The 21,950-nt window shown below is 41.1% G+C and overlaps 1 protein-coding gene across 9 annotated transcripts in view; it reads left to right on the top strand.

The window, feature by feature from the left end:
• The window catches only part of atxn2 (ataxin 2), a 32,087-nt gene extending 12,156 nt beyond the window's left edge, over window positions 1–19,931 (top strand). For 3 of the 9 annotated variants that reach the window (XM_028577394.1, XM_028577397.1, XM_028577401.1), the window contains 18 exons: window positions 431–619; window positions 2,328–2,500; window positions 2,871–3,116; window positions 4,747–4,932; window positions 6,071–6,250; window positions 6,444–6,551; window positions 6,640–6,710; window positions 6,841–7,205; window positions 9,198–9,261; window positions 9,383–9,529; window positions 10,347–10,364; window positions 11,023–11,095; window positions 13,619–13,812; window positions 14,724–14,850; window positions 15,525–15,725; window positions 15,809–16,020; window positions 18,656–18,830; window positions 19,762–19,931. In XM_028577394.1, the coding sequence (XP_028433195.1) occupies window positions 431–619; window positions 2,328–2,500; window positions 2,871–3,116; window positions 4,747–4,932; window positions 6,071–6,250; window positions 6,444–6,551; window positions 6,640–6,710; window positions 6,841–7,205; window positions 9,198–9,261; window positions 9,383–9,529; window positions 10,347–10,364; window positions 11,023–11,095; window positions 13,619–13,812; window positions 14,724–14,850; window positions 15,525–15,725; window positions 15,809–16,020; window positions 18,656–18,830; window positions 19,762–19,790 (2,758 nt within the window). In that variant the 3' untranslated portion in view covers window positions 19,791–19,931. The remainder of the gene's footprint in view (window positions 1–430; window positions 620–2,327; window positions 2,501–2,870; window positions 3,117–4,746; window positions 4,933–6,070; window positions 6,251–6,443; window positions 6,552–6,639; window positions 6,711–6,840; window positions 7,206–9,197; window positions 9,262–9,382; window positions 9,530–10,346; window positions 10,365–11,022; window positions 11,096–13,618; window positions 13,813–14,723; window positions 14,851–15,524; window positions 15,726–15,808; window positions 16,021–18,655; window positions 18,831–19,761) is intronic. The other 6 variants (XM_028577403.1, XM_028577396.1, XM_028577398.1 and 3 more) reach the window with 4 other exon arrangements.
• The last annotated feature ends 2,019 nt before the right edge of the window (window positions 19,932–21,950 follow it).

A 21,950-nucleotide genomic window follows, 5' to 3' on the forward strand; every position in this document is an offset into this window, starting at 1 on the left:
GTGTGGCCTATGTGAGAGAGACCAAGAGATGGAGAGAGCATGGAAAGGAAATGCTGCTGAACGAATACGCTGCGTGTTTTTAAATATCGTAAAAAAAATTAATAAATAACTAAATGCAATATGTGGCGGCCGGTGTTGATTATATGGCGCACTGCCACAAATTAGTCTATGTGTGGGAAACACTGATATGTACACTTTTGTTGCAGTTTCATCATACAAGGATGTCATACTCCTATAACACTATATGTAATGTATATATTTAAAATTAAAGAATGTTTTCTGCAAATCTTTTTATTATCTCTGGTTTATACCTATGCTTTTAATTTTCTTTTAGTCTGACATGCATGACAAAAGTTATAACTTGATATCAGGCCTTCCCTAGTCACTCCATCCCTCTGCTGCCCTTGTCTGACCTGAGCTTGTTTTCCAGGGTTCCCCTGGAGCGGGATAACTCAGAAGAGTTCCTCAAGAGGGAGGCGCGCGCTGCCCAGCTGGCAGAGGAGATTGAGGCCAGTGCCACATACAAGGCCCGTGTGGCCCTGGAGAACGATGAACGCTCTGAGGAGGAGAAATATACTGCTGTGGTGCGAGGGGAAAGGGAGACTCACACACTTAGCAGGTGAGACCAGGACATGCATACAAATTTAGGGCAAATACCGTATTGGTCCAAATATAAGACGTTTTTTTTTCTCCTGGAAATAAATCTGAAAAAGTGGTGTCGTCTTATATTTTGTGTTTAGACTTTTTTTATGTTAATACACCCACAACAACAGATGTCGCCAACAACACGAAACAAGTAAAACGCATATTGCCCTCCTAACTGAAGCGAGTCACCGTCCCTCACAGCTAGCTAGTGCCAGGGCCTGAAACATGGAGAGACGAGGCAGCGATTGTCTCGAACGAAGTCTCACCTGGACTCAAGCCAGCTGATCAGCTGTTCAAGTCAAAGAGGCTGCCGCATGCTTGAAAGTTTTCTCATGTTTGGTCTCAAAATGGCGTTTGACACTCGATGTTCGGCAAACAACATTTTCAAGACAAAGTGCACACAGCACGGTCCTTCTGAAACACAAAACCACACTCTTCTGTCCATGAGGGCTGGAAAGCCCGAACATTAACTTTAGCGTTCTTAGCTAGCGCGGCCTGCTAGTAGCCTACTAGCTAATCAGAGCAGAGGCAGAGTATGGTGGGTTTTTGCTGCATGCAGATAGTTTTTATACAGTCTATGGTGTGGATCCAAGTCAATCAAACTACCGTAAATAACAAGTCTCACAACTCTGAAAGTTGTAATTTGGCATGCGGATGAGCGATTTTTCAGCATTTCAACCATGATTTCAACACATTAATTACTCTCTTGCACACATATTGCCAGCGTACCATTGGTTAAGGTACCGCGTGCCCATGGTGTCATGCGTGCCTAAGTTTGCCGACCCCTGCTGTAAAGTTATGGAGTTTGCCTGGCCTGTTTGCAAACTACATCTCCTGTAGGTCTATTTAAACAGATCATTCATGTTTTATTGTTATAAATTCATCAATAAAATATTCCTTTCACCCTTTTTTTTGTAACCAATCGCAATAGGCTTATGTGTAAAACTGACTATAAATATCATATGGGAGTGTTTATCCCACAGGTACTGTGCATTAAGAAATGTCTGCAAAGAGACACATTGTGCACATTTGTATACATACTTCATTTCTACTAGAATTGTTGGGACTTTATAAATTATAGAGTGTGGTCTAGACCTACTCTATCTGTAAAGTGTCTCGAGATAACTCTTAGGATGTTATGATTTGATACAATAAATAAATTGAATTGAAAATGTAATTTATTTTCAGTGCCTGATATTTTACAAAGGCTTTACAAAGGGAAGGATCTATGTACTAGCATGGCCTATACTACAGTATACTGTATTTTTTTTATTTTTTTTTATATACTAGCATGTCCTACATCACATATTAGATCTGAAGGTCTTTAAACTCTTGCCATTGAAGTGCAAGGATGTGAGTACAAGTACATATACTATGTTTACATAATGCTTGCAGACAGACAACCTGGGCCTGCGGCTTGAGAAGCATATTCGAGTATACAAACGTAATACAGTGTAGAATTAATGTCTCCCCTTTTATTATCCTGACTATAACGTCTTGGATATACTTAACTGAAGTGTGTGTGTGTGTGTGTGTGTGTGTGTGTGTGTGTGTGTGTGTGTGTGTGTGTGTGTGTGTGTGTGTGTGTGTGTGTGTGTGTGTGTGTGTGTGTGTGTGTGTGTGTGTGTGTGTGTGTGTGTGTGTGTGTGTGTGTGTGTGTGTGTGTGTGTGTGTGTGTGTAGAGAAAACAAGTACATTCCTCCAGGTCAGAGGAACAGGGAGGCGATGTCCTGGGGACTGGGACGTCAGAATTCACCTCGTCTGGCTCAGAGCTCAGCTGGACCCACAACTCCTCGACCAGGACCTCACGACTACAGTCCTAGCTCCGGGGCTGATCAGAGGGTGGTTAATGGCGGTATGTTTAATACATCACACACACACAACTATGGTGTTACGTGCTACACCTATATACAGTCCATAATACGTACAGAGGTACAGATTTATTTTTTTCTCCATCTGTTATCCCCTTCTGTGTAACGGATGTAAAGCCAGTGGTGACTTTGGGTTTAGAGTCTCTGGGATGTTCATATTTGATGCTGTTAATTCATTTATTTATCATTCTTTACTTATGTCAATTGAATAATTTTATTTCTGTCTTGCCATTCTTACTCATATTTATTAATCTCCCACTTCTTTATATTCCTGCTATACCTTTGTTTTCCCCACCCTAACTGGTTGTTATCTGCCGTTTGTCATCCTTGATCATTTGTCCCTCCTTCTTTTAGGTTCATCCCATTGGCCCTCACCCTGTCCGTCTCCTTCCTCCCGCCCCCCCTCTCGTTACCAGTCTGGCCCCTCCTCCCTGCCTCCTCGGGCAACCACGCCCACCAGGCCCGCCAGACCCCCCTCTCGACCTTCCAGGCCTCTCTCTCATTCATCCCACCCCTCCTATCCCTCCTCCTCATCCTCCTTTTCCCACCATGGGCCCACATCGCCAGCCTCCACTCTACCCAAACGCATGTCTTCAGAAGGTACCCACATCAGTGTGGAGTAGACCTGGGCAAAGGCATGAGTTGAAGGTGGATGGATTTAGCTTAGTATGGAAATGATTTTCCATAATAATTAGATTTGAAAGACGCTAGAAGTGTCTTAAAAGTTAAATAAGGAAACTACTTACAAAAATAAATTTGCCCAGGTCTAGTGTGGATCAACACAAATAGGTGAAGTTGCTTCTTCAGACTGATTTGGGGTCAGATTTGCAATATCCATACAAATTGAAATTGTGAGGATTTGGTAAGCCCTTAAGATGATCCTTTTTCAGTGCGCCAGGCAGTTTCACCTTGTCATGTGGGTGCACCACAATGTGTGCTGTGCTTTCTGTCAGCAAGAGTTAAACACCAAGGCACCAGTTTTTGAAATGTTTTCTGATGGAGCAGTCAATGTGTTTTTTTTTTGTTTGTTTTTTTAAATACAAAACTGTGCGAATATATGAATGAAGCATGGTAAAGATACACACCGCAGTTTAAATTGGCCTTTTTTAAATGGTACATAACTTGAAACAACAGAATAAGTTGCTGCTCACATACAGTGCTTAACAGTGACATCTTCTGTTGTGTTGGCTCTGCACTCCAGCGCATTGGATTTGAAATTATATCAATGAACATGAGGTTAAAATACTAGCTTTGAGCTTTAATTTGATGGTATTTACATACATATTGGATGGTCTGCGTAGGAAACATGGCTTCCTAGTTTGCCATTCTGCCATTTGACCTTTTCTGCTTAAAACATTTAAACTCTGTTGCACCTCTGATTAGACTTAACAAGTGTGATCTGTTGTACCTGTAATGACAACCTCACATTATGGCAGCAAGGCGAGGACATCAAAACAGGGAGTACCAAGTTACTCTTTAATCATGTCTAATTTAGGAATTTATTAAACATAAGCAGGTGTGTTTCGGTTGTACACTCACCAGTATCTTCCATAGTGATGCTCTTTTTCATTGTCCTAAAATTGGGCGGGTCATTGTTTAACAAGAGTTACCAGTCCTACTATGTTTACCTTCAAACACCTCGGAGCCCTTTAACCTCTTAGTCCTTGTTTTGTGTTGAATCCAATGAGCTGGAGTACTTAGCTAAAAAGTACCGCTGTCCAAGTACTTATGGATCTTGTTTATACTTTTCAAATGTCTTTACAGTAAAATGGCAAAATATTGAACTGATGTTAAGTCAAAGATCAGTTTTGCACTGGGCTGTCACCTCTAAGATACACACAGTTGGTGTAACTGAACAAACTGCTAAACAGTGAATTCTTTAAACACAGGTTTCCACCTTACCTTCTTTCCTCCGTTTCCCCATTTCTCATCTCTCACTTCACTTGGTTGTGGTTTGAAGAGTGTGGCGTGTAGATTGATCACTTTGTGGGATCATCTGCAGTTTCTCCACTAACATGCATGTCACCAAATAACATCACTGTGTGATGTGCTATTTAAACCCTAGATTAAAGTGTAGTTGTTTTTTTTAAGCTTTTGTAAGACACAGATGAGTTTCAAAGAGAAACTTTCACAGCAGGATTGTAGGACACAGGCTGGTCAGTGTGCTTACCTCATCCACTGTCTGTTTATGGAGTTCTATCTGTCTTCATGGGTCTTTCTTCATCTACAGGCCCACCCAGGATGTCTCCGAAATCCCAGCGGACGCCTCGTGCTCACAGAGTGCCACCCTGCCGGACCACTGGCGTTCCTCCAGGGGTGGATTTAATTTCCCACAATGCCCCTGGAGAGGTCCCAGTGACTCCACCAACCAGGAGCAGCTCCTCTGGAGGGACATGGTCCTCGGTGGTTAGTGGAGGTAGAATAGTTCTTTCTTTCCTTTTTAATTTCTTTACTCGGTGTGTTTTTATTTTGATAATTCAAGCTGTATTAACATTTCTACTTCATTAAGGTACCACACAATGGTACATATCTGCAAAGGAGATAATAAATTATAGTTAAGACGAGCACCACTGAACGTTTTGATGAAAATATTTCCGCAACATTTTCTAACTTTTTGTATTACTGTATATAAGCACAAAACAAAAAAAATCCCCCCCCTCTTTTATAGTATGATGAGTGCAAACATATCATTCACAACTTATCCTCTAATGTTGGCCAGTAAGTGAAGTTGATTGGGTTCATTTACATTATACCATAGTCTGGGTGAATACTCAATTCTGATTGGCTGGCTGCAGGGTGTCCATAAAAAAAGTGTTGTAGGACACCTCCTAAAGGAGTTCCTGTGAAACTGACTGTTTTCCATTCGAAATTAATAAATAAATGCGCTGGCTACATCAGCTGTGAGTAACCATAGCGCCCATGGCTAGCCTAGCCTACATGGAAAAAAATACGATAATCTGTTTGAAAAATTATATGAGCAATAACCGTTTAGGTTAGGCTTAATGTTGCTGGCATTGACATCAGCGTTATGGAAAATCTAACACAATAAGTAAGGGTTTACTTACTTTTTATCAGCAATCATGTCTCCTCTTTGGCTTCGACCGACAGTAGCCTAACATTGTTCCTGAAAATCTTTATGCTGTTTTGGGGACAATGACATGGCTGGATAGCTAGCTTGTCTTGTTGTTCAACATACTGTCAAATTATTTTTACTGATTGCCAACTGTACAAAGTGTTATTGAGTTTGAATCTTGCTAGCATAGCGTTAGCTTTCTGGCTCGTAGCTAAGCTGAAGGGTTCTACGAGCTGAGTGGACTATAAATATCTCCCGTTTCTAATGGTGGCAAGTCATATCTCAAGTGACCATTGTATAAGCGGGTTAATGCCTTTCGAGGTGTCCATTGTCAGGTATTAATGGACTGCAGGCTGCGCTTCAGACGGTTCATGCCTTGCCGTCGTCCATTAATACTTGACAATGGACACCTCGTCGGGCATTAACCCTTACATAATGTTACATTATATGACCAAAATCTAATTACTACTCCCCTCCTCAGCTCACAGACCTCGCTCCCCCCGACAGAATAGTATGGGTGGAGCCTCTTCTGGCTCCTCCTCCGTCCCAGCACCCCAGACAGGAACCGCTCCTGTGGAAACTGTTGCTACAGCAACATCCGCTTCCTCTCCTGCTGCTGCTAGCCCCGCCCCCAACATGGTCGCCTCTTCTTCAGGAGATGGTAGGGTTAAAGTTAACCCCCACTTTCACGGAGATTAAGGGAATGAGAAATGATAAATATGATATAAAATACCTGATTTCTGTGTATTTGGATTTAATGTTTTAGTGTAGGTTCGGTCACTATCAGAAGCACTTCATACAAATCCTTGCTTTGCTTTTTTACTGGGAGTCAACAGATTATTTTTCTGTTATAGCAAAAGAGTGTCGTGTCCAGGAAACAAGACAGACATCCCCTACGGCAAACAAGGAAAACATCAAGCCCTTGGATAGCTCACCTAGTATCACCAGACCAGTCTGTAAAGGTAAAGAATACACTGGGCATCAGTATTCGCTGAATTCGTTTGGTAATCACTAAAACCCTCAATCGTGTATCTCTCTGTCACCTTACAGGACCCCCTTCTATTCCACCAGACCACAGAAAACAAATAGATAATTTAAAGAAATTTAGTGTCGATTTTAGGGTAAGTATCTCTTTAATTTGTACGGTATAGATCTGCTGAAAATCTGACATAACTAACATTGTGTTTTTGAGGCTGCACCAGAGGTTGTATGTGCCTCCTCTAACTCTTCTTTTCATTTTCCCTTTTCCAGTTGCAGTCTAGTTCCAACCCAGACTCTGCCTTTGACCAGATGATGACCAAGCCTCCCAGAGATCCAGCAGACAAGGCAAAAGACCTTGCCCTGGACAAAGCCTCCACAGTGGGGCGGGAAGGCACTGAAGACGGTGTTGTAGTGAATGCGGCAGGCACCCCCGGTGGTGCCCCTGCTCCACCCACCACCACCACAAACACCAGTAAGCCTGGCAGCCCCGCTGCACTGTCCCCATCTCCCTCAGCCCCTGACCAGAAGAGGCCGGGGCTGGATGTGACATCACAGGGAGTTCAGACGACAGCCACGTCCTCATTCAGTGCACCCAAGCATGAAGAGAAGGAGGAGAAAAGGGAGGCAGTACAAGAGTGAGTGGAAGAGGCGTTATGGTTGATAGGGGAGATTGAGCATATATTTTAAAGGGCTGATAGACTGATTATATAGGGTATTTCACACTGTTCCTTATGGTCTCCTAATGGGGTATGTAACATTGGTTGGGCTGAAAATCGCCTGGTTGATATTTTATTGGCCCTTATGCATCCCTGTGTTTTGGCCCTATTTGTAACAAGAGCTTTTCTTTCAAATATGGTATGCTCATGAATATTTCGATGAGCTGCGCGCTGATTGGTTCAGTGAATCCCCATACACACACATTAGAGACGCGCACTGATTGGTTGAGCGAATCCCCATACACACACATTAGAGACGCGACAGAATCTCATATTCCAGACACTGCAATGTTCACTGCAAAGAAATCAACTATGTAAAGCTCAAATATGGGCTGTTTTACAAAAATTGAGGGCTAATTGCAAATTTGGTAAGACTTGTCAGACTTTAGGAGCTCCACACAGTCTGACGAGAAAGCGGCAGTCTGCTGGGCTCCATACCCCGGGCAAAGTCACCCTTTGTGGATTAGCACTACCGGGGCTCAACGGCCGGCTGCCGGCATAACTATAATATATTTACAGTTTGAATTTCGTCACGGCACTTATATCACAGCTACCCCAAGGTCTTTCAAAGCTAACAATGGTGTCAGATTTCAATTTAATGAATTTTTGTGAACACTAGCTAGGGCTTTCGTTAGCTGCGACTATCCCTTCAATCCTATGTGTACAGATTGTGGCTAGTTAGCTTAATTTTCGGCGTAATTAGAGTGTATTCACAGTTTGAATTTCGTCACGCCACTTGTATAACCTTTACCCCAAAGTCTTATAAAGCTAACATGGTGTCCGATTTCAATTTTATAATTTTTTGTGAATTTCAGAGGAATTCTAAGAGGATGCTAGCTAGCTCTCATTGATAGAGCTACATCCAGCCGCAGGCTCTATCAATGAGACTCGCGGACAAGAGGCGTTTATTTCACCGATCGTTTGTTTAAATAACTCAACACATTATAATTACACACGTTATAAGATTAACTGGAACCTGTGGTAAGAGATTGCTGGCGTAACAAGCTTGTTGACCGCGCTCTCACTCACACACACCGGCCATTTAGCAGGAAGAGGGGAACTGCAGGCCCTGGAGCTCTGTCAGGCAGCGGTGTTTGGTAGTCCATTCACCCAAAAAACTGTGACTTTGCGCGGGTATGGAGTATAAAAAAAACTATAAAAACGTTTCAGAAGTGAATTTTGTAATGGAATAGCAGAGATCTGCGCGACCTAGATTCAGAAGACTACCTGATCTCAGGTCAGTTGTGTAGTCTATGTAAATGTTGGGGCGTGACCGTATGCTTACGTCAACTTCCAGCTTTGTTGAGATTCGCCCGTTTTCAGCGGCATTTTCAAAATATGAGATTTTCTTAGTAAAGGGGTGTCAATGGGATTTTGAGCTTCTATGTATGTCCTATTTACCCACCAAACTGTTGTTATTCAACTATGACAAGGTAAAATCGGTTTTGCATTCTATCACCCCTTAAGGATAAGTCTGGTCATACTCTGTATTTTTCCTATCCTCAGCAAATCTCATGAAAAGACAAAAAAACATAGGCTTAATCCTAAAAGGTATTGTATGTGTGGTCTAAGCCTGATATTTTTTTTTTATTCCATTGTGGTCCAAAAACAATTAAAACGCATCAATGTGCTACACTGGCACTGGGTGACATGTTCCTTTTTCACCGTGAATGTGGGCACTAGTTTATTCAATCCCACATACACGTCCTGCTGCCGGAAATACTCACTAGATCATTAAATGTGTAATAATGTGCTGCTCAAAAGGTGTCCACAACAAATGCACCCTTTACTCCTCTTTGAGTAATGTTTGGCCAGCTGTTTTAGGAAGTTAGTATTTTAAGAAAAATATAATAATTCCAGACTGATCCTTTTAAATGTTAACATCTTTACTGTTTTGTTCTCATCCCACAGTCAAGTAAGAAAATCAACCCTGAACCCAAATGCCAATGAGTTCAAACCAAGGTTCAATACACAGGTCAGTATGCACTCCCGCTGCAAGACAACACATTTTAATTACCACAAACTGAGATCATTGGTAAACTCATTTTCTATGTCTCTGACTATGTTTGTCTCTATTTTATATGCTGCTTCATCAGCCCAAACCAGCCAACACCCCGACGCCTCCCCGGCCTCAGGGCCAACCCAGCCCCTCCATCGTAGTCCAGCAGCCCCAGACTGTCTACAGCCAGACAGTCTGCTTCCCCCAGATGTATCCCCTCACACCAGTCAGCCCTGGAGTGCAGGTGAGACACACGCCTGTATGCTTAAATGTGCAGTACGAAGATAGATTCGTATGTTTCTTTTTTGCGCATATCACCCTAAGCATCACATTGAATCAATATGAAATGCAAATCCTTAACCATCACCATGAGGTCTCCCTACATGTCTGCTTATGTTTGTCTTCATTTGGTATTTTCCTCTCCTTTTCTGGCTTTCATTTCAGTCATTTTATTTTGAATAGGCTACACACTGCACATTTTTTGTACCTTTTGTACACCTTGATATACAGAACATGCGCATCCTTTGTCATCAGTTTTCTTTCCTCTGTCATCTTCCAGACACTGTTATTTGTCTGAATTATTGTTGCTGAATTATTTGAAAAATGTTTTGGTATGGTCTGGAACATTGTAGTTACTGTGTCATCTTTTCTTGATTTTTGTCTGGGTGGGTGGTGATGACCGAAGGAGGGGATTTGTTCATGTTGCGAGTTGTATGTTTTGTATTTTGTTTAAAAAAATTATTTAATTACAAAAAGAAAATGTTTTACTTGGGATAAGAAGCTTAGAAATGTTTAAATAACGGAGGAAATATATGTACACAATATGAACTAAAAAGAATATTTTTAAGCACTTTCAAAGCACATATTAAAAGTTTTTGGCATATTTTTGATGAAAGCTATTACCTTTTGTGGTCTATAATTTCTTCCTGTGTTGCTTTAAGAAAAACTTGGTGATCCAACATCAGACACGTGTAAACGATAAAATACCTTGGTTAACAACTAAAGAGTGGTTCTTTTTTCCTTTTCTCCCCCTCCTCCTCTTCTCTCTCTCGCTCCATTAGAAAAGCATAATATGGAAGGTTTGTGAATTTTTTAAATCCATTTTTTTTTTTTTTAAGCCCAATCAGTACTGAGATGTTTAACTTGCTTGATGAATTAATGCCATCAGATGTTGGTTTGCCAACTTCTTATTGCAATTCATTTTGAACGGTCATTACAGATAGACTTGTAACTTCATCTTATTTCTTTTGGCTTTATCTATTTACCAAACAAATGTATGTAAGCTAATTACAGCCTCTTTTGTTTTCTTCACTGTTTTTAAAAGAAATGCATGGTGTATGTTAAAGAGTTAACAAATTGAAGATGACATGCAGTGTTTGGGTCATAGTCATAGTTGTAAAACACCTTTTCCTGCCCAATGATAGACAGGCATAGAAAATGCATGTGGCCCCAGGTAAGAGATAATTCCCACAATCTCAATGCGTATATGTGTTTTTAATATATAACTTTTGTATGTATTGGGTAAGGGATTAGCTACTAAAGCTCAAAGCTGAGTAGTTGGCATCCCCCCGCACAGATGGGTAGTAAGAGTAGTCCCACACAAATGAGCAAAAATGTGTCCGTTTATAGTCGAGGGCTGGTTTTCATTTTTGTAGAAATGATGCTGAAGAGTCCTGAGAAGATGGTGATTAAACTTGTTTTCTTCATCTGCCATCCTCGTTCCCTTCCTCACTCCAGTCTCCAGCCATGTACCAGGTTCAGATGCCTCATATGACAGTCAGCCAGTCTAAACCCTACAGACCAGGTAAAGGTGAGAATAACCATTGCTTTCTTTCATTCTCCTCTTTCATTTCCCCCTCTCTCACTCATTCCCCCTCGCACTCTCATTTTCCCTTTCACATTCTCTCTCTCATTACTTTTTTTCTTTTTTTTTTTTTTGTCCCTGAATGTATGAATATTATAATAATCAGGGCTTGACATTAACTTTTTTTGTCCTTCGGACAAGTACATTTACGTTTCACTTGTCCATGCACAAAAGTCACTTGTCCGGGTAAAGAGTCATCATTTTATAAAAAAAAATTGTTTTGCTAATGCATGCATATAATATAATAATGCAAACCGTTGAAAGCATCCAAACACTATCAGCATTAATAAAATTCAGTTGAAACAGTAGAAACAAACGTGTCCCAACAATAAATTTCCCATTCAACAAAGAAAAAAGGATCTCCAGACTCCATAATACAAAGTAATATGTTGCACGCCAGTGTGGAGAAGTTACTATATTGAGATTCTAAGTTAGTATTTTAAAGGTTTGTCATTACTTTCAGATTCCTAGTCAATATTCTAAGTTACTAAGTCAATATATTGAGATATTAAGTCGATACTTTGAGATGTTGAGTCAATTTGAGATTGTAAGTCAATATTTTAAATGTTCTCATTGGTTTGAGATTCTTAGTCAATATTCTGAGTTACTAAGTCAGTATATTGAGATACTAAGTCAATATTTTGGGATAAGTCAATATATTGAGATACTAAGTCAATATATTGAGATTCTAAAGCAATATTTTACATGTTCTCAATACTTTGAGATTCTTAGTTTATATTCTGAGATACTAAGTCAATATTTTGACCAGACATAGTGGTGACTTAAACTTGAACTTATACTATATCTAAAATAATATTGTAGACATAACAATGGATTTTGCCACTTGTTGGTGTTAACTATTTTTTTTTTTATACAATTTCACTCATTTCTACCCAGCAGAGGCTGATTTAGAGATCCTTTAAAAGCTGTAGCTACTTTACAGTTGATTACCTGATATTTAATCCGCATGTTATTTATTTGTTTCAAAAAGGAGCACAAAAAACATTATAAAACGGCAAAAACGACCACTGAATTGGAAACGGGTATTTTACAACAACTTTTAATGCAGCACGAGTATGGCGAGGCCAATTTCAAGTGAACGCCACATCTGTGTTTTTCCGACAACAGCAGCAACAACGTCATGCGTTCCTCTCCAGTGAAATACAGACAGTTACACTTTTACACCGTTTAGCTGTCAGTATTTTAACCGTGTTTACTCTAGCTGCTAGTTAACGGTATGCTAACGTTACCTGCTGCCAAGTGTAGTGTTAACTAGCGTGACATGCGGCGATGTTTAGGTTCCCTCGTCCTTTTTCGGACCATCAGAGAGAAGCGCAGGCATTTCAGTGGCACCGAAATCTGCGTTGCAATTCGGTCCGGTAGATAACGGTCGTTAAGGCACCGGTGCCGTATTAGCACCGGGTCTCTCGTTTTAGGTCAACGATGTGGCGAGAAGGTAACGTTAAGGCGGAGTTAGCAAGCTAACGTTAGCTAACTAACACCGGCATGTTCACCGTGCTTTCATGCTGCATTGCTTACAGAGAATGAGCTGAACAGCGGGCTGGGTCTAACGTTAGCGGCCCGCTGACCAACTACCGCTGGGTCCGCTGCCCGGGATTGCGGGGGAAAAATGTATCGTTTCAAATCGGTAACATAGACGTAATGAATGGAACATAACTTGAACTAACATGGCATTTTATTTTGTTTGAGTTTTAACTTGTCCAATGGGGCAAGTCAATTTCTCTTCCACTTGCCCTACAAAAAAATCCACTTGTCGCGGACAAGCCTTAATGTCGAGCCCTGATAATGATTCCAACACCTTTCTTGAGCCTGACAAAAAGTGTGATTGGTTGATTAATTAATTAATTGTATTATCCCAAAGGGAAATTTATTTGCAGTGTAGGCACATGTGAACATGCACAATACAAACATACACAGTAAGTCCAAAAATTTGACTTGACAAGCATGCATTGTCAAGTGCAATGCCCAAGCTGCAATAAGTAACTTTAGACTGGAATGATGAAGTGTTTTGGGTTTGTTTCTTTAAGCTAGCTACCACGACGTTTACCTATGTTAATAGTCGCACTTAACTTGGATGAGCTAAATTTAATTATTGTGGAATTTATCACATGCATCAATTAAAGTAAACTTACAAGAGACAAACTTACAAGAGAAAAGGCTTCAGAAATAACTCGTACTACTACTGGACTACTAGTATCTCAGGAAACTTTCCCATCAGGACTCATCTGATTAAGTGTTACTCGTCTTCAGAAACCTTTTTTTTTTTTTCTTCCAAAGATGGTTTGACTAAAAGGGGGGTTATCGTCTTATATTCATGCCAATTCGTTAAATAATTTGTCTCATAATTTGTTTTATTATTTTTTATTTTTCCATTATTATGTTAGTTCAGATTTAAGGGGTGTTAGACAAAACTTCTTCCCCATGAAATCTCTTTACGTGATTCTCCAGTACCCAACATGCCCCAGCAGAGGTCAGACCAGCACCACCCGCAAGGCACGCCCACCATGATGCACCCAGTGACGGCAGCAGGACCCCCTATTGTAGCACAGAGCCCTGCCTACTCTGCCCAGTACTTTACCTGCAGCCCACAGCAGTTCACCAGTCAGCCACTGGTCCAGCAGATGACACATTACCAATCACAGGTAAGATTGTATCAGAACAATACAACTTTTGGCAGCTTATTCAGCAATGCTTGGCCCAGAAAGCTCCTCTGTTAGGAACCACATGTAACAAATACAGTTACTCTGGTACCACCAGTTAGTGCTGGCAGTCTTTATCCCTCCCAGCTGTTCACCAGTCAGCCATTAGTCTGACAGATGCCTGCAGTCCAGCAGCTTGACAGGATGCCAGCACGATGCCAGTGGTTCATCACGTCTGATTTGTGGAGCTGTGTGCAGCCTCCTGCCTCTTACACCTGGAGTGTTGTTGCCTGTTTGCAAGCAGGCTGTGATAGAACCAAGTACGGGGGCAGATTGGTTAGGAGATTGGCTTTAGGATGTTATAAAGGTAACATAATGACCACATAAGGGATGGGAAATTCATCCTGTTTTATTGCAGTTAACATTAATGAAACTGACCATATAATTTAAGTTTAAAAAAAGGAGATGAGATGATAAGAGGAAGGGAGAAATAGATTAAAACTAAACAACAACTTAATTAGGTAACAATTCCACTCCAGTTACTTAAAGCACAAAACATCACCAGAAAAACCCACTCACGGTCTACTCAAGGCACTGATTTATAAGTGTTTGTAGTGCTTGGTTTTGTTAGAAATGTACATTGTTATTGACAAAACAATACCTAACACAAACAGCCACCAAAAACTTTGCTTTAATAAAATAATTTTAATAAAAGGTTTTAATTTTAAATCAGTAAGTATCTGATCAAACAAAGTGTTTGATACCAGTTTCTGGTACTGGTTTTTGGATGTTTTTTTTTTTTTATTATTTGATGCTACATTATAGTCTGTACCTCTGAGATTAGATACCCAGCCACAGTCGAGGACAAAACTTTGTTTAAATTACTTTGTCTTCTGTCCTTGTGTGTCCTCCAGGCGCAGCATGTGTTCAGTCCCGTAATGCAGGGCAGTGCCAGGATGATGGCACCTCCCACGCACGGCCAACCCACCCTCGTCTCTTCCTCAACTACACAGTACCCAGAGCAGACACACACCATGTATGGTACGTCAGCATTACCACTTGTGTATGTTCGTATGCAATGAGCAAGAATGTGCAGATAATGTGGTGTGTGTGTGTGTGTGCAAGGGTTAATGCCTGACAAGGTGTCCATTATCAGGAATTATTAACAGGGAGGCTAGAACTGCTAAAACGGTTGCCTCTACCGGAGTCCATTAAGGGCATTAACCCACTTATACCATTTGCCAAAGATTTTTTAAAGACCATTAATTTATAAATCTGTTTCCACCTGAGAGTTTGAATAATACCTGTAACAGTTATTCCCATCCTATAAGGTTCTTATGCATTATGGAAATTATATTCATTGCTACAATAAATAGAACGGACCTTAGATATGACATGGCAACGGGAGATATTTCTAGTCCGCTTAGCTCATAGAAACCTTTGACTCAGCTAACGTTAAGAGCCACAAAGCTGACGCTATGCCAGCAAGATTCAAAGTCAATAACATTGTGTACGGTTGACAATAACAAGACAAGCTAGCTATTGAGCCGTATCATTGTCCCCAAATCAGTATCAAGATTTTCACGAAAAAATGATACGCCATGTGTACTGTCGGCGGCAGCCTGAAGTAGCTAGTTAAAAAGCAAACCGGATGTGAGGAGTTTAAACAGTTTTAATACTTTTCATCATTACTTACACTGATTCCTGTCTCACAGTGTCTCAAGGGCCAATGCCTCAGCAGTACCCCCACCCCAGCGCCACCTTGCACCCTCACCCACAGCACCCCCAGCCCTCTGCCACGCCTACAGGCCAAGGCCAGCAGGGTGGTCCCCAACAACATGGAGGTCCTCCGAACCACCCAGCTGCCAGCCCAGTCCAGCACCAGCAGCACCAACAGCACCAACAGGCAGCAGCAGGTGAGTTTTCAAATGGAGCACTATACAGTAGTATTGTGTGTAGTAGTACTGTGTTACTGTGAGTGTGTTTCTGTGTGCCTTAGCGGCGGCAGCAGCCCAGGCCCTCCACATGGCCAACCAGGCACCGCAGCAGCAGATGTATTCTGCTTTGGCCCCCACTCCCCCCTCCATGACCCCGGGGCCCAACCCTCAGTCTCCCCAGGCATCGTTCCCCTCTGCCCAGCAGACGGTCTATATCCACCCACAGCAGGTGCAGCACGGCTACAACCACAACCACATGGCACACGTGCAGCAGGTAGGTCACAACCTGCTACCAGCTTGAAATGTGGGATCAGGGTCCAGCAGGTGTTAAAGTTTATGAATGAGTCATATTTGGGTGTTAAGAATGCGCAGTGAATATTGTTTTGGCAGTCGGACCCAGTTAAGATTAGGATGTTTTTCTCACTTTCTCTAGTTGTGGATATAAGTGATTTTTAGCTATAAGAGGGACACGGCCCACTACAGGACATAAGACAGTCCAACCATGTTAAAGGGTAACCATGTTTTTTTTTGTGTCTAAGTGACTGATGGGAACAGCAATCTTTGAAATCGGTCCAGTATTAAGCAAGACCACTGCAGCGGCGAAACAAGCTTCAATGTAACGTTATTGGGCAATTGCGCGTTTTCAGTTTACGTCCACAAAAGTGCTTGTTTTGCCACACTGACATGCTCAGATTATTATTCTAAGTGTCCGACATCATTATGGAAAGAATCCCTACAGATCTGAACCTTTTTGTTAAAGAGTAAGATCCATTTAGTTTAACATGAAACGCTCCATTTAAATAAACAGTAATTTTATCATTGTAAAACGCACTTAATTCAAAGTCGTCAAACGCATATAAAACTATCAAAAGCCATCTTGGTTTGTCTTTCCACTGTTCCAACAATCACCACTCTGTTTTGGTTGAAATAAACCCTTAATTCACTCATTTACATTTGAAAATATGCTGGCTCTATACATTGATCTATGATTACATTGCAGCCCGGTTTGTGGCTGCCGGTTACAGCGTTGTCGCTCAATACTGGACCAATTTCAAAGCTTTTGGTCCACTTTAGTCACTTAGACACCAATGCATGGGAAAATTGGGTCCAGGTAGAAAAAAAAACCGACATTACCCTTTTAATTCCATATAGAAAAACCCAAATGCTGAAAAGCTAACTTCTTGGGTAAACATGAAGGTTTGGCCCGTTTCTGTCTTATAGTTCGCCATTATGGAAGACACGCTTGCATTTGCTTTGCTTAGAGAGTTAGATGATAAAGTTGATCGATCCCTGTGTCTGTGTCTAAAGTATGGAGCTTGAGTCAGGACATGGTTAGCTTGGCTGACTTCTAACTACTTAACACATTGTATCTTTTGTTTAATATGTACACAAACAGAAATGTAAAACACCCTGTATAACTAATTGACAAACAGCTGCACAGACTGACTGTATGCAGCTTGTCAGATTCTGGGTAGCTTCCCAGAGTCTGGGAATTTAGTGCCTTTGTGTCTGTACAGAGACCCTTTTATAGCTAAATGTAAGCTCACAGGCTGTATCTTTAGCTGGAGATGCTGCACAAAAATGCTGGGCGGACTGAAACTATTAATTGTAGTTCTAGCATTTCACTTTTTTTGGAGGGGGGGGCTTTTCCCTTTCATTTGATATTGACAGTGGCTAGACATGAAAGGTGGGAGAGAGATGGGGGATGATCTGCAGTCAAGAGCCGCAGGTCGGACTCGAACCCGGGCCGCTGCAAAGGACTCAGCCTACATGGGGCGCACACTCTTACTGGGTGAGCTAGAGGCCGCCCCAGCATTTAACTTATTCTAAAATCACAATTTTTTTTTTTTTAAATTCAGAGAGCGCCAGGGCCAGCTGTATCTCCCTGCCTCGAGTGTCATGGTAACCAAGGCTAATTGCCTCCTGACTCTAGCTGCATACTTAATACATAAACATGAGACTTAATATTGATTTAGCTTTTGTCACAGTGACTTTCTTTCTGTGGTTATAAATGAGCAGAATGCCTGCGAACTTGCTTTTACTGTATTTAGATGACAATTACATGACAGAGTTTGAATAAATTATTCTATAGATTCATCCATCATTTGTGTTTGCTAGAAGGATGCTGTACTTTATGCTTTATTCCATTCTCCACACCCAGAAATTGTCCCCTAGTCATAACCATACAGTATCCATTTATGCTGCTCCTGCCAGTAAGACACAGCATGAATGTTGTGCATCAATTGCTCATATTGCATATAGGCAGGGTTAGTAACTATTTCCAATATATAATATATATATATTTTTTATACAGTATATTGTTTGAAATTGTCTTTACACCATGATGGCAATAAATAAGTCATGTTTTCTGAAAAAAGGAGTGAAAAAAAATCTGTCATCTGTAGCTGCTGTATTCCTGTAAAAATGTCCACCAATCACTGCCTCGCGGTCCACTTGGAAAGAACCAATGAAATGCCTCCTTGCCCAGCTGCGCGTACTCTACCTCTCCCGTGAAAGAGCCTGAGATCAATGTGTGTATTCGCCGCATTGCTAACAGTAGTCATGTTTGTTTTAAACATTTGGTATGATAATATTAGGTGTTTGCTTACCGGTGAATGAGACATGATGTAAAATTGCGGTCCTTTTCTCCGCTGTAAAGCAGCGACGCAGTGGTGCTCGTGCACGTCTGTGTGTAGGTCGGAGCCCCGAGGGGGGGGGGGTTAGACGGAGCCCTGAGGTGATGCTGCTTTCAAATCTGGCTAGGTTTTCAACATTACCAACCCTGCTTTAAATGATTGGTCTCTTGACCTTCTGTTTCTCTCACTGTCATTCTCACTTTCTGTCACACTTTTGCTCTTGCTGTCTCACACACACACACACCACACACACTCACTTTCTCTCATACACAGGCCCATATGCAGTCTGGTATGGTGCAGTCTCACCACCCGGCGCAGACCCACCCCACGATGATGCTGATGGCTACCCAGGGTCCTCCAGGGGGTCAGCCACCTATGCCCCAGACTGCCCTTAACCCCATTCCCGTTTCCTCCACCACACATTTTTCTTATCTGGCACATCCACAAGGTATGTTTATTTTAATAATTTATTTCCCTCTACGCTAAGGAGATCACATAAGTGTGTCATTGTACCTAACTAGCTGTTTATACTCGCGTATGTGCACATTTAGGCTTCCAAATTATGAACCCTTCATCAGGCTGTATATTGAATTTGATAAATTCAAGTGTTTGTTTTTGCAGAAAGTAAAAAATATCCACACCGTGAAAATTGAGTTACTTTATTGTGCACACATTTAAAAATACTCAAAATGTAATATAGATTGACTGCCTACATCAGCTGTTAAGTCATGACAGTCCCTGTAACAAGAAAAGTTGCAGTCCGTGCTGATCTGCCAAAATTTTGATGGGTCTGTCATGACTCCAGATGGCTGTCTGGCTCTCTAACAATCACATCTAGCAGAGGAACAGACTGGAGAAAAAAAATACTAATTTGGGCTGACGAGAAGTAAAGCCATGGCACAGGACCATACAGTGGGTGGACTTTCCTTTTTACAGTCCGTCCATTCCCATAGCCCAAAGTTTGTATTTTTAGTGTGAAATTTCTTTGTGTTGAAAAAAAGTGTTATTCTTAAGACAGTAGCTTTGCAAGATACTCACTTGATTTGTCTAATTCAAACTGCTGAAGCCTTGTATTATCTTCAGATAAACTATTGCACAGAACGAGGACTGTTTTGCCCATTAGGAAAGGATCTCTTAGTAGCTAGTATGATGAGGAGCAATGATTACAGCAAGCAAAACCCGTTTTAACATTCTCATCGGCGTCTGACAATTGCTTTAAGACGCACCATTAATAAATAAGAACCTCTTCCTTATACTGAATTGTCCCCAAATGTTATCTTTTGGCCACATCACCCAGACCTAACCCTGTACTGTGTAATTGTGGTCAATCTCTAAATCCATGTACTCTACATTTCCCCCATTTTGTCTCGTCTCTGCAGTGCAAGCTCATCATCAGCAGCAGCTGTAGATAGAGGGCGCCAGCGAGCTGAGGGACCCGCTCTGCGGCACGCTTCTCAACCACAGCCTTCATAACCAGGCGATGAAGAGAATGAGAGCCCTCTCTTTCCTCATCCTCACTGGACATGCTTCACATCAGCTTTTCTCTTCCCTCCCCAGACTAGGCAATAAGAGAATGTTAACCGGTTGATGCAGTGACATGTTTTAACGAGCTAGAGAGTTTTAATGGGCAAGACTGCTCTTCATTCAGCCCCTGTTCACACGCAAACACACACACACAGAAACATACATGAACAAAACACCCACACACACTTTCAGGGGTCCCAAATTGCAACTTGAGTCAGCTTGCCAAGTAAGATGTGAAAGCGAGAATGAGAGAAACTAATCAGAGAGAGTGAAGAAGAAAATTCAACTGGAACTTGTATTCTGTCTGCACCTTGTTCTGAAAAAAAAAAAAAAAAAGTATCTTCCAACAGTATTAATCTTACTGTTTATTGCTGCTGCTATGTGCTGCGTTTGTTTCCAGACTACATGACAGGTTTCTAACCAAACTAAAAAAAAAAAGAAACATGACAAAAAGCTTCTGTGAAATAAACACGTTTTGGCAGCCAAGAGGACAGGAGAAACGTTATTTATGAAATTATAATGGCTGAGGTGATCAGATCCCACTTCTCACCTGACCCTTATGTAACTTTTAAGTTAAAACTTTTACTTTGTAGATAATATAAATAATTTAAAAAATGAGCAAAAAAAATTTAAAAACAATAAAAAAGTTTTAAAAACTGAATGGTTTACTGTGGTTGCATTGCATTCTGGGTTTATCATCTGTTCTTCCATTACCATGAACCAGCACCATATAGTTTTTCAATCAATCCCAAGTACACCGCCCTGCTAAGAAAGTCTCAAGAGCTCTTACTAGACAACAAATGAGAATACATTAGGCTACATATACACAGATCACAACAAGACATACACAATCAGTTATTACGCAAGCACACACACGTCCACGTTAATAAAAGCTATAGACTTTTTTTTTTTTCACGTCGTAGTAGGAAAATCACAGGTGTATTCAAAACCATTAATGATGGCTGCATTCCACTTAGGAGAGGCCCTGGTATTGTGCATGCTGACTCACTGAAATAGCTTACTGGGACACTTGATGGAATTGAGCCATTGTTAAGGTTATCAATTTCAGCTGTACTTTTCCTGCTATGACAAGTCAAAATGTCTGCTGTGAAAGAAGGTCCATAGTGTGTAGTTTCTGTCGCCCCCATGAGGAATTCAACGTAATGACAACAACACTGTCGGCACTAGGTGTGGGCGATACTGGGAATTTTGGTATCATCCGATATCAAGTAAATACAGGGCTAGTATCGCCGATACCAATACCAATACTTTTTACTTGTAACGTCACGATCATTGAATAATTTTGTGATTTTTGCCTTTAGTTAGTTGATTATAATTATGATAAAACACAGGACAAAGATTTTAGGCAAATCTAAATGTTTTAAATGTGTCCCCCCTACAGGTTGTCTCATTGGAACTACAGCTGCAGCTAAAAGTTACATAGTGTTGCTTTAATTAGCTTTGCAGCAACTCATTTGGCAATGGCTTGAGTGTAACAGACGTTTTATTCATGTCAAAAAGTTACGCACTAAAGCTTTAAGACATTCACAAATGCTATAGAACTCAGAGGAATGAGTGTTTCAACTTCAGTTTAATTGACTCAGTTAGTTTGACTGTTTGCTAAAAACTACAGTTGCCCAGCTGTAATTACAACTGTTGCCAGGCTACTGTTTCCAAGGTCAAGAACAAATCTTTATGTTCAAGTCAACAGCTGTTGTCTCGTCACTGCTACACTGCAGGCAACCAGCGGTTTCTATCAAATGTTTTGACCCTGTCTGAGTGATGGATGTATTATTTAACAGTGCTTTAAGGTCATTTCGAAAATTCTAATAATAGTGCCAATACTGTCGGGGCACCATTTTTGCTAATACCTAGTATCAAAATATAGTATGATAAAGTTTACACTGTTAATACAAAGGAAGTAATAATCTGGTGGCACATAACCGCGTGTAAGACCAAAGCGTGGAGTTTTGAGTTTTTATTCAGATTAGGCAAACGAGATATGTTAATTCATGTGTATGCCCCAACATCTGGAACTATTATT

Source organism: Perca flavescens, chromosome 5 (genome assembly GCF_004354835.1).
Source record: "Perca flavescens isolate YP-PL-M2 chromosome 5, PFLA_1.0, whole genome shotgun sequence".
NCBI classification, from domain to species: Eukaryota; Metazoa; Chordata; class Actinopteri; order Perciformes; family Percidae; genus Perca; species Perca flavescens.